Source organism: Prinia subflava, chromosome 2 (genome assembly GCF_021018805.1).
Source record: "Prinia subflava isolate CZ2003 ecotype Zambia chromosome 2, Cam_Psub_1.2, whole genome shotgun sequence".
Taxonomy (NCBI): domain Eukaryota; kingdom Metazoa; phylum Chordata; class Aves; order Passeriformes; family Cisticolidae; genus Prinia; species Prinia subflava.
Window position 1 is genome coordinate 78110158 of NC_086248.1, and position 13329 is coordinate 78123486.

The 13329-nt window shown below is 36.2% G+C and overlaps 1 protein-coding gene across 1 annotated transcript in view; it reads right to left on the reverse strand.

Moving 5' to 3' along the window:
• Positions 1–883: 883 nt before the first annotated feature.
• The window catches only part of TTC27 (tetratricopeptide repeat domain 27), a 113417-nt gene continuing 100971 nt past the window's right edge, over positions 884–13329 (reverse strand). The window contains exons 17-20 of the mRNA XM_063390683.1: positions 8295–8492; positions 4783–4894; positions 4097–4197; positions 884–1121 (exon numbers count right to left, since the gene is read on the reverse strand). Coding sequence (XP_063246753.1) covers positions 999–1121; positions 4097–4197; positions 4783–4894; positions 8295–8492 — 534 coding nt within the window. The 3' untranslated portion in view covers positions 884–998. The remainder of the gene's footprint in view (positions 1122–4096; positions 4198–4782; positions 4895–8294; positions 8493–13329) is intronic.

Consider the following 13329-nt stretch of genomic DNA (forward strand, 5'->3'; position numbering starts at 1 on the left):
TGCTACTTCAAATCCCAAATAATTGTTTCATTTAGTTGTACCTTCTGGCTTTCTCTTCAGAGATAGAAAATTCTTACCATTCAGCAACAGATCATACCACAGGCTTTACAAAGCCAGAAGATAGATAACCACACCATTTACATGGGGAGGAGCAAGCCAGAACTGTGTATGTGAGGAAATTATTTCACACAGGTTTCTGGAAAGCCCTGAAAAAAATCTTATTTTAAAAAGAGCAGTAGCAAAGATGCTGAAAAATAAAACCATGCAAAATAGTCTTGATGAAAATAAGACACTTGGGTCTAGTCAGATGTAAGTATTTTAGATTAGACTGCACTTTTAGTGCTGCCTTAGTGGGGGAAATCTCCCTGCCTATAAAAAGCCCAAATGAAGCACTGGTCTATTGCCCATGGGACAAAAATTATATATATTGAATAAACCAATACTGCTTTATGTAATAACTGTTTGCAAACCCTAATGCAACAAAAAGCCTTCTGCTTTAACTATATTACCTGAAGAACAAAAAAGACTAAATTTGTGCTCTCAAGACCCTGCTACCACCCTGTAATCAATTAATGCTGAATTAAAATGGAAAAGTAGGCTGGGCTCAGCTCCCACCTCTGCTGCTTGCTTCTTCATCTCCTCCAGACCAGCACCTCCCCTGCTCTCCCACCTGGGTGGGGCATCCTCCAGCATCCCAGCACCAAGGTGGATGAAGCAGGCAGAACTAATCCTCCATAATCACCTTACAAACACCAGCAGCTCTCTTCCAGGAAATCTGGGGCTGAAGAACCAAAACATGCTACTTTGTAAGATGGGGCCAGGAAGCAAGAATCTCAAAAGGCAGCTGGAACTTTGAAAAAAGCTGACCACAAGAACAGCACTGTACAGAAAAGTGTTTATTGAGAGTGTTGTTGCCTGAGAATTGTTACCATTTTATCAGCAAAAGCGGTGGTAAAGGAAACATTCTTGTCATCCTGTCCTGAAATTTGGTCCATGTGTCAGCACTGGTCTCTCAGTTGGTTGCTCAGCTCCTGAAGTTCTGCAATCAAGTTGTCCATAGCTGTCACCTCATCAGCTATCTCACTGTGTACCTCATTACTTGTTACATCTATGAAAAGTTGCTGCACAACAAAAAGAAATACTTGTAAGTACTTTATAAATAAATATCTTTAAAAGATACATACAGTTTCTCTCTTCCAGAGGAGAGACAAAATACAGGAAGCACATCATCTCTATACAGCTTTTCATAATTTTGTAAACTATGATGGTATCTCTAAGAAAAGGCCATTTTGTGACTCATAAACAGAAGTTATGCACACACACATACAGACACATATCCTGTATAAAGACCTGAAATCCATGCCACACACCTGATACTGTGCCAAAAGGGTGAAATCCTGCTGTGGACGTGGGGTTTCCACTCTGACCTGACTGCCTATGCTGACTCCTGATTCCATTGAAAGTAAAGGACTTTTTCATGAAACTCAAATTAGAAGAGCATCTCACATTCTGTCACTGCAGTTTATAAGCCCACCTGCAGATAAACTGCTTGTGAATTTTAATGACCATTTTCCCCAGTGTCATATTCCATTGCTTCATTTTCTTCAAAACCTCAAATAAATATTTTTCATATCTGATGTCAAGACATGCATGGGCAGAGGCATTCACCTGTGTGTAACTAAGTTATACCAGAGAAAATAAAATGCTACAGAGTAATAAAAACAGATTGTTCTTAAAGACCTTAAGATATTAAGAAAAACAAAAAAAAGCAGCTAACTCGTGAGCAATCATAAACTTCATCTATTTAATACTGAGGCTGTGTGAGGTACCACTACAGAAATATGGGGAAGAGGGGACACCCAAACACGTGTTTTCCCTTAATTATGTAGAGGGAGAGTGATTCACACCTCATTTGACACAAACACAAAGCCTACATTTAGAGACAAAAACAAACCAAGAAAACAAAAGTTGCTCTGGAGTACATCTGTACATCATTATATCACTGAAACATAATGGGATAATACAGACATGTATATAAACAAAAATGAACTTAAAAGGCTTGAACCAAAGTATTCACTGTGCATCAAAACAATGTTGTCACTGCAGTAAGGAACATCTTACACAAAAAAAAAACATGTTCATTCTACAAGTACAGAAACTTCTTTGACTTTCAGCCTAAAAACCTCACATTGAGAGTGTGACACAAAAGTTTGGTTCTTTCTGGTAAGACAGCTAAATAAATCAGGATGATATAATTATTTTCTCTTGCCTTTTTTTTTTTTTCTTTCTCTACACACAGTTAGAGAAATCTATTCAGCTAGAGACAGCCTGGGGGAATTTCAAGCACCATCATTCTTTGGGCTTTGTGCCTCATGTTTCCCCAAAACAGTGCCCACATTTCATACATTTACAATGCATCTCCATAACCTTCCTCTTTTTTCTGACCCCACCTGTCAGATCCAAATGATGCATCAGCACAAGGACCAGAAGGGTGCCCACTGTGCTATTTGCCACAGCATGTCCCTGCCCAGCAGGCCCCGTACAGAAAAGAGCCCAGTAGCAGCACATTTCTGATCTGCAGCCTTTGGCAGATTGTGGGTGCTTCACGAGTCTGGCACAACACAGGAGCTCAAACACCAGGAGACAGAGATCCTGCAAGCAGTGACACTGTTTCACCTGTTCTACTGATTTGTTCCAATTGCATGTCCCAGCTACAAAATTTTGGGATTTTATCAATTATTTTCCACTGTTTTTTTATTCCTTCTGAGATCTTAACTAGTGAGTCTGCTCTTAGCCCATTCTTTTTCAGCTGAAATTAAAAATACAAAATATTGACTCACAGGGCAGCACAATGAGATGCAGCCAAGCTTGGACAGGCATAAACAGTGCTAAACTGTTTGTGCATAGGTTCTGACAGACGATGACTGAGTTTTTAAACTTTTCAACACACTTTGAAAATCCAATATGACTTCAAATTAAAAGTAAGATGGCATCTTGGAAACGATGCAAAACCAGTGAGTTCATATACAATGCTTCATTTTTAATATGACAGTTTTCTCAGAAGTACCATAAAACCATTAGCTCCCAGTATATAGATGTTCATTTAATTGGTGCCTTTGGAACTTAAAATAGAATTTATTAGACTCATACATTCTTAATCTTTCAGATATTACATAATCTTTCATAATATAAACTATAAACATTCATATTAATATAATTTATGTCATTTAGTGCTTTCTCTACAGTAATGTTCAGTCTATGCACCTTCTTTGAAGAGAAAACAATCATATTTTGTGAGTAAAAGCAAAACATATGTTGTCTCTTTTCAACACATTTGAAAGTCTTACCTATGCCTGTATCTAAAAACTGAGTTACATATCCAGCTTGTGTTTGCTAATGCAACTTTAAAGGACTTAAGAGAAAATGAGCCAAGTTTAGCACACTGATGATGAATCAACACTTTGTAACACAAGCACATAGTATTAAACCTCAGCTCTGTGATTCACAGTTGCTAACTCTCCTTCACAGGCAGGAAGAAGCCCTCTTTAAGACAAGATGTGTATTTTAACAGCAAAAGTATGATTCAAATATGATGACTTTTTCAAGTAATTGATATCTGAATTGGTAGGGTATCCACAAAAACCAGATTAAAAACTAGTTTTGTCTTCTAATAAATAACTCTTTTTAAAACACTCCAAGTAATGCAAAGCAATCTTGACACATCTGGGTTTTTTCTGCAGGTTTAGATCCATTTATTCTAAGACTGCCCACTCTATCCCACGACTACTCACATTAAAAGCAGGTCTTTGAAATGACTGACTGCTTTCAAACATTCAAATGTTTGCCCAACATTTTAACTAAAATTCTACCTTACTCTAAAACATCAGTGCTGCCTCTTAGACTAGTATTGCAATCAAAGCCTAGCAGGAAGAAGGGAAATAAAAATTTACTTAAAACTAGAATCCTTAACAGTACAGACATGAGCACCCACCTGATGATGCATTGAGACAGGCAGGTATTGTATGATCTATAATTGATTCAAAACAGAGAAATTCTGGCAACAGAACAAAGGTTCCTATCTTTCAAACATTCCTACCTTTGCCTTGGATGACAAGCCACGCAAGTTGAGCCGAGCTGAAGAAAGTATCTGCAAAGCTTCCTGACGATTTGATTTGTTCTTGCTGCATTTTATAGCCACTAGAATCCAAACACAGAAGGGCCCCAAAACAAAAAAGCATTACCACTCTAGCAATAATCTCTGAACAAAAACATTTCATTAAAGATCTTGATACCCTCCACAGACAATTCAAAATGTAATATCCCCCCCAAAACACACAAAGAAAAAAAAATCCAAGTAATTCTGAGAAGATAACTCTAAAAACAACAGGTATCTGTATCCTTCTTAAACATAAGTATCACAGAACACGGAATAATCTTACTAGGTTTCATTTATTTCATGACTGGCACACTCAATCAAACAATTTGTGATGATCTGAGGACTGAGATGAACTGCAGATCCTTTTCACTTGCATTATGAAGTTGCTAGATCATGAAATTATTTGCTTCCATGTTCACCAGTCATATGTTTACTGACTCACCCTACACACAATTTCTGCCTCATTCCAAGTATATTTTTGTATGCAGTATCAGGATGATACTTTCTGTTACAGGACTCCTAGTAGTAGCAATAAATACAAGTAGAGTATTATTTTGACACCAAGCTTAATAAATATTTGTCGCACTTTTTATGAAAAATAGAAGTCCTTTTCAGGCAGAACATACCATGTGCAATCTCTATGGCTCCTTTCACCACTTCCTTAAAAGAAGAAACATCTTTCTCCCAATCACTTGATTGAATTTCACATTTATGTGCCTTAGTTAGATACTGCAGTGACTGCAAGGAGGAAAAAAAAATGTTAGTGTATCAGAAAATCAACTAGGAGACTAAATTAGTTTTAAGCATCTACAAAATTAGTGGTGAATCCAGAAAGTGAATCTATCTTTACTGTACTTGATTTCTTGTGAGTTGGCGCAGTGTCCTCCTCCGCAGCAGTAAGCGCCAGCTGGAACACAGATGTTCTTCACCAATACTGCAGCTCAAGTATGAGAGGCACATAAAGTAACATGTGTCTAATCTTTATCTTTTAAAAATCTGTCTAGACTGATGGATGTGACCCATGTTTGCCAAGTCATCATAATTAAATGCACATGAAAAACAGAAAAATACTTGCATTCACACTTCAAACAGCTAATTCATAGCTAAAAAAATTATAACTGAATACATCAAAGCTTTCTTCCTGTGTATGTAATCCTGGGAAATATGCATTTTACAGATGTAGCTATTAGTTGCCATACTGCTCTGGTTCTTAGTGAGAACAGGAATAAAAAAAGTAAACAACATGGATGCAATGTCCAATTAAGGGGAATAAAAAAGAATTTTAGCAGAGGAAATTAATTTTTGCTTTTGAATTTTGTTTTCTTTCTACAGCATCAAAAACTTGAAACAAATACATGCCAAAAGTTACATGGCTTAGTTCAATGACAACTCTCTGGTTATCTTTTTAAAGTGTTTAAGTATAAAATAAAAGAATTTAAAAAATTCAGTGTGGTACATGTACATGAGCTGCCTTGTGGGGACTCAGTAAAGGCTTCTGATTTTGAGGGTTGTAACCCCAGAAGCCTCTACCTTCTCTCTCCACCACAGTTCCAATCACTACGGCACAGGTGACTGAACTGCTCATGCTACTCTAAATGGCAATGAGGGGATATTAAGTCAAACCAGAGTGAATTAATAATTTCATAATAACCTAGGTTATAACTGGTAGCAGTTCTGGCAAGCAGAGGCAAGAATTTCCAAGAGAAGGAGCAACAGTTTTTACAGCAGTCTGATTTCAGTCTGCATGTGTCTGAGTCAGAGCAGCAAATTAGGGGGGCTTTGCTGACAGATGTCAAGGAGGGAAAAGAATTCAGTCTTGTGGGCTGTTTGTTTGCACTTCTGGAACCTGGGTTTATCCTGAAAGGAAACAGTTATGAGCTGGGGAAAGTTCAGGGAACAGAAAGGATTCATAGCCTGGGATGGATCAGCAGGGAACTTGAAGAATGGAAAGATTCCTCAGTGGGAAAGGTGTGGACTGGACTGCATTCAGTATAGGGAAGAACGAAGTAATGAACCAGGTGGCAGTTCAGATACACTGAAGTGTGAGAGTGAATATATGCTAAGCTAAAGAAAAAAACTCCAAAACAGAACCACAAACTCAACACTTCAGCAGTTTTACACTCCTAACTTGCAAACCTTGTCTTTGATTCAATTTACAAAGCACTGTTGTGAATTATAACTGTAGACCCTAGTGATTCATGTGGCATCAAATATATCAGCACAACAGAAAAGTAAAAAAACCCAGCAACCAAGACACACTTTTGCAATAGCCAGACATAGGAGGTTGTTCTTTCAAATTCCATGTTAGGAACAAAATCGGTTAAATGTAATTAAACCTGCACGAAATAAGGTGCAGAATGGAAAGATAAGGAATAAAGGTCAAACCCTACATTTGTAAGGAGGTGCATGACACTTTTAAAGGTCTATTCCCATCTCTTTGCCCTTTGATGTCACAGTATAGTAAATAATGCTCTTTTAGAATTCTTTTGCCTAATAAATATGGCTGGCAAACTGACTACACATCTAGAATTTTTCTACAGATACAGTTATATCCACTGAATATCTGACTGATCCATGATGGTGCTTGTGGCAGTAAAGCCAATAAATGCTGATTTTATCATTTCTACTTCATAAGATGATATCAGAAATCAGTGATTATTTAGTGTATTGCAAATTAATTTTTACACTGTAAATTAATATATGCTGTGGTTGTAGGCAGTTTTGCTCTTGTACAATCTGGATCTATGGTACTGTCATACCAGGATATTTGGATACACATGTAAGCATACCTTAAGTATTTATAAACATCATTCCATCTCACAGGCAAGCTAGACTGTGTGTTCCACAACCAGTCTGATTAGGAAACACAGTTAAAGTACTGTCTACTCGACAAATTGAAACCATGTTTTTAACTGGGTTAGTTAAAATACCATGATGTGACCAGATTCTGAAATGATTACATTCATAGTATAGACAGGGCCTCTGCTGCTTTGCATGTCTGAGTAAGAATTTGAGGATATATTACAGGATATTGCAGTGTCTGTATTTCTGCATTATAAACAGGCCAAATCCCTTTTACTGTTGGGCTGTAAAGAAAAATAGGGAATATAAAAGGGAGGAATTGGAGGTATAATAGACACTAGCAATAACTAAACAAGGCTCTTTACAGGGCAGAACACAAAGAGACAATGAACAAGGCACAAATGATTATAAATTTAAGCCCATGGCAATACACTTTGTAGGCCTAACCATCTTCCTTGCTTGACATCCAAGCAATCTTCCAGAGAGGCATTTTTTGCCCAGGCCAAAGGCATATCCCCATTAGTGAATACATACTGAATGCTGACCTTGTATATCTTCAACTTCAGTGAAGATCTGATAACCCGTAATTATTTTTGAACTGTGCAAGGCTATTTGAACTTTTTGAAATTTAGTACCAAATGGAAAGCACACTCCAGCATACAACAAAGTAAACACTTCTAGCAGTGCAGTGTTTGTTCTGGAAATGCAATCAACTTAATTCCTTGGGAAGTGATAAGGACAAGAAATGGAAGTTAACATAGCAATGCCCAGTGATGGGTAAAGAGAAAACAATGGTTAAATAGACTAAGTATTAAATAGCATTATTTAATTCCATTTTAAGCTAATAAAGGTCAAAAAAATTCTACTCTGGGTCCTCTAACTGTGGTGTAGATTATTTTAAGTGCATTTTCCCTTAGTGATTTAAAGAACACAGATGGCTTATACTGCTACTGAATCATGCCTTTAAGATCAATTTTTTTCCAGAAGCTGCAATATCCTGTCTTCAGAATCAAAGATTTCAATTAAAAAAACAGCCAAACCCCATACCACCATTTGATTATAGATGTTAGACTGTTGCCAAGAAAAGTTTCAGAATACAAATTCAGGACAATACACATATGCTGTGATATGACGTTTTGAAATGAAATACTGGTAAAAAAAAAAAAGGATTTTTTTTCAAGTCCAAGAAAACTGATGTAAAACATTTTGCTCCTGTTGTGTGTAACAGAAATGTGTGCTGTAGGAACACGAAGAAAAGACAATGAGCCTATAACAACACTGAAGTAAAACAGGTCTGGAACAAGAGCATGTTCTACTGTAGCACTGTAGTTCTTACCTTTTCAATATCTTCACCACTACCATTCTCTCCATTTCCATAAAGTTGGGCATAAAGTCTCCAGATTGTGCCATCATTTGTCACTCGTGAAGTGACTCTGCCCAAGAGCTCTTGCAGTTTCCCCTTCAATCCACTTGATACCTCTCCAGCACGATCTGCCAGACCATCAACTACCGCTCTGACCAGAATAGCCAGCACCTTAAAAAAGCAGCAGGACAGAGTTATTTCAACTCAAATCAACATCAGTTGATTTGATATGTAATATATATATTAGACAACATATATAATGTTATATGTAATATTTGATCTCTATTCATGATTGTGCCATATGACAAGTACAGAATTTATTAAGAAATACACCGAGTAATTCAACTGATTTAAACCTCATCTATAAGATTCTATGTTGGTGAAGAGGCCAAAAATCTAAGACAGAAATTTGGGTAAACAGAAAATATCTTACAGATATTTTCACCTTCTAAACAGTTATAAAAAGATCAGTGAACAGACTGAGCCAAATTAATTCAGGTAATGGAAGACACGCTTTTTTCCAGGACCTCTATTTAACAACCTGCAGAAAGTGAAAGATATACAGTAGACAAGATGGAAGGCAATGGAATACCACCTTGGGAATCTCTGTTTTTAATGCACTCCTGGTGAATTACTAGTCAAATCAGCTCCATCAAACTCTTCTACAAGTACTTATTAGTGGCCATACTTTTGGAATCACTGGCTTGAGAATGTGGGATCTGACCTGCAGAAACACTGAGCACGTGCAGCTGCTGGTGGGAGCTTGGCTTTGCATGTAAAAAATGCTACATCATACCACTATTTTTGTCCCAAACTGGACACTGAAAACTAGAAAATAGTGTTGCTTTGCCTCAGTTTCTTCCCAGCAAAATAATAAACAGCAAATGTATATCAAGGCAGTAGATCATATGATGAATTAGAAGAAAATAAACCCCAGAAAAGCTGTGGCTTATCAAGTAAGTAATACCTGTCCTGTGCAGGGCATGAGACACAGAGACTGGGGAAGAAATAAGGATTAAAGCAAAATGGAAGTTTCATCAGGCTTGCATTCAAGAGAGGCCAGTAAGAGTTCCACGAACACCTCCTTGCTGTTACTTCCTAACTTGTGAGCCTGTCATTTGGCAACTTTAATGCTTCAACATTTTTGTCTACATGACAGTAACACGATGAAATCACACTCACTGCAATATTAATATCAAAGTAGTAATAAAACTAACTTCAAAGATGACCTGTGATAGCTGCAAACCCTACAAATACACCACTGCTCTATTAAAAGCAGAATGGGATGCATCCTCACAAATCAAGATGCAGGAAAGTATCACTGGCAGAAAGTAATGCAAAAATTATGACAGTATCAAAGTATATTACACTTGGAATAAAAACACACCCAGTTTAGCATTTGTGGTACGTCACTTTCCTAAAGTAACTTTTCTTCTATAGAATGACTCAATTACAATGCATCCCAAAAAATAACGAGTTTTATCAGATACAGAAAATTCTTGGCAGAACAACCCAAATCAATTGAAATGGCTGATAATTTCATTAAATAAATCTAAGTAATAAAGGAGTGAAAACAAATATACATCTACTTTTTCAGAACTAATGGTATCACAGTAACATCTGAACATGAGTTAAACAGCTCCCCTCTTGTCTCCCCAAAACAACAGTAGTTGCTTATATTCCTTATAAAATGATATGACCAGTTCCTTCCTTCTTTTCAAGATCTCTTAAGATAACAGAAAATACGATCAGCTATTAATAGTCTAAAAATTCTGAAATTCATTTATATTAATGAATTGGAATATAAGGCACCAAGCCTCATCATTAACCAGGTCTTCTATAATGACTTGCTAGAAAAACACTAGCAAGTGTTGATATTTCCATTACTACAGCACTGTAATAAAAAACTGTAAGAGGTGCAAGAAAAACCACTAAACTATGTTCCCTTCTGACAAGGAACTAGAATTGGTCCTGAGAATTCATGCATAGATGTATGACTTCTCCATCAATTCCTCAGTTTTATGAACTGTTAATCAAAGTCCAAAATGTTAGTTCATGTGAATATCATATATAATCGACAAAAGTTTTAAAGCCAATGATATTTTGTCTGTACATGAAAAAAAGGAGTTTCCTTAATCAACAGGATGCAGCAACTGTAAAATTACCCCTATTCCCATCGAGTCCTGGCTTTGCTTACACTTCTGTCATAATAATCGATTTCCTTCTTCTGTAATCCATCATGTAAGCTTTGGCACTACAGCAGTTAAAATGAAACTAGTGTCAAGACCCAGATTAAAGGGTCCATTAAACAGTAATGGATCATTAATGCTACTTGGTTGTGAACACTTATTAAACAGAGTTACTTCTAACTGCAAGTCAGTTGTACTAATCATACAAAAGTATTAGCAGTGTAGCAGAACTTTGCATTTAGGTTGCCACAAATGTTAGAATTTGTATCTTTGAGATCATTTAAACTGCCATACATACTAAACTACTAGAGCAATGCTCTGTTGGCCCAAGATCCCAAACAAACAGTAGAGGATTTTTTTGGTTGATTGGTTTTTTTCATGTCTCTTCTAATGAACTGGGCTCCATATGATCAGAGAGTTCATGTTTAGTATGACATCACGCCATCTACATTACTCCTTCTCCTTTGCTTTTGTGAATAAAGTGTTTACTACAAACTGAACAAAAGACACTGTGAGACAAAATCTTAGAAATAAACCAAGTAATTTATAAATGCTGCGATTTTCATCAGTTACTCTCATTTCACAATTGTTCTCCAAACAACTCCTTTCATATAAAAATTCTCTTGGACAAACCATTTTTAGATGCTTCACTAATACTAACCAAACTTGACAGTGGCCCAAGAAAGATGAGAACCCTCAGATAACAGATCCAAAATGACAAATCTACAGTCTGTGAGCTCTCCCAATTCTGCTTCCAAATTAAGGATTTTATAATAAAGACAATTGTCATTATGAGCTACTTAAATGAAGTAGAGCTCTATAAATCATTAATTCCTACCCTCGCTTTTCAAAATCCCCTTGGAACATGCTCTTATGCCCTTTTGTTAGAAATGGTTTGGCAACACAAACTGCTGAGATGAGGATGTTACTTGATGGAAAGGGTACCAGAAAAACTTTGCTAGAATCAAAATAGCACAGAATTGCAAAGTGGAACCCTTTGTCCATACTTCTGTACTCATAATCTTTGACAGCACATAACAAAGATATGGTTTCTGAAACAATATATCTGAACAGTTTTTCCAACCACAAAATAACTTAGTCATTTACAAGGCTGCAATGTACCAAGTAAAAAAGGTTGACTGCCTCCACAAGTGCCACATGTGACAGAAAGTAGAATAGTCAGGAGTTGCAGAAACATTCCAGGTATATTTACTAGCTCATACCAATAATTCAGAGACCAAACTGATGATTATAATACGTAAGGCTTTCTCCTTGGGTACTTTCTAGTGACTGATTTACTAGTGGAAACTAGAGATAATTCAGTTAACCTTTATATTTTATTACATAACACAAATACCAAATGTTTTCCAGCTATATTTCTCAGCTTTGTGAACATTAAGAAATATATGGAAATGTGAGGAATCTTAAGAACCAGTAAGGAGAGAAGGTAAGAAAATGTCCTTTTAATATTTACACACAATGCTAACAAACTGATACTTCTGAAACTGTCCCTTGCTGTAATCTTTTGCTTCATTGTTGCTCATCTATAAAGAACCTTTTAGCTCTTCCTTGTTCAATTATATCTGCAGAATCTGTGCATACATAATTTCAAGCTTCATGATATCATGATCTCAGAACCTTGGCCACAGGGATGGCATTAATGAATAACTAGAACAGCAGAGAAGCAAAATTTCCCAAATCTGTGTGCTGTACTCAGAAGACTGGCAAAAAGGACAACAATCCAATCTTAACAATCCTGTTAGGCACAAAGGCCAAACAGAAATTGCCAACAGGAATCTGAATCTATTATTAGAAGAAATCTATTATTAGAAGAAATCGGTGATTTAAATATATGACTTCACGCTATTCTGAAATAAAATGAAAAAGTCTGATATAACTCCAGAAATCAAGGGCATTTCAAACAGTACATTCAGTCTCACAAGGGGTATTCTGCAACAATGATTATGCTAAGGGCAGCTGGTTTTCACAAAGAACTGGAATCAATGACTCAACTTGTTTCTTCTAGTCGTGTGCATATTTATTTTTTTTTTAAATTCCTACCTTGTTTCTCACCACTATGTCATGTAGCTCAGTAGTCTATCAATTAAAATCTATGACTACAAATGACTAAATATAACCTGAGAGAAGATGACACTATGTTGAATGGAAACAATGGTGTATGTTTTCATTTACTCATGTTCATGATTTCACATTGTCAAAATACAATTGCACAAGATGTTTATAGATCATCCCTATTTAAAACAGTCCAGCTGGAAAAAAGGAGACGCTCACCAATTAATGGTGAACTTTGCAAACATTTTCAGCAGAAGCCTTTATCTGCTTTTTTGTTTTGCTACAGAAATACTCTTCTCTTCCTTGTAAGATAACTGTTTCAAGCCTGAAATTCTCTCATCAGGCTCTGAGGTTTTTCTTGGCAACTAGTAAAATCATCTTAATTGAGACAACTGTATTAGAAGTTACAATGAAACCCATAAAACACTTCACATATCAGAAGCCAAAGTTAAAATTAAGATGCAAAAAGAATTTAGGAAAGATAGTATATATATTTCGGACAAAATCATAAAAGTTGTATGAGAACAAGATGAAAAAAGTTATGCAACAAAAATAGGAACTGAATACAAGCAATATCCTCAAATCCTTTTATAAAATGTATTACATAAAATTTGACATATAACAGTAACAGACGTATGTATCATCTCAAAATATCGCAAATGGGCAAATAGATTTAGAAAACTCTATTCCTAGTCACCTGTCTGTCTGTTTAAAATAATACAGTAGACCACCCCAAAAATGCTATT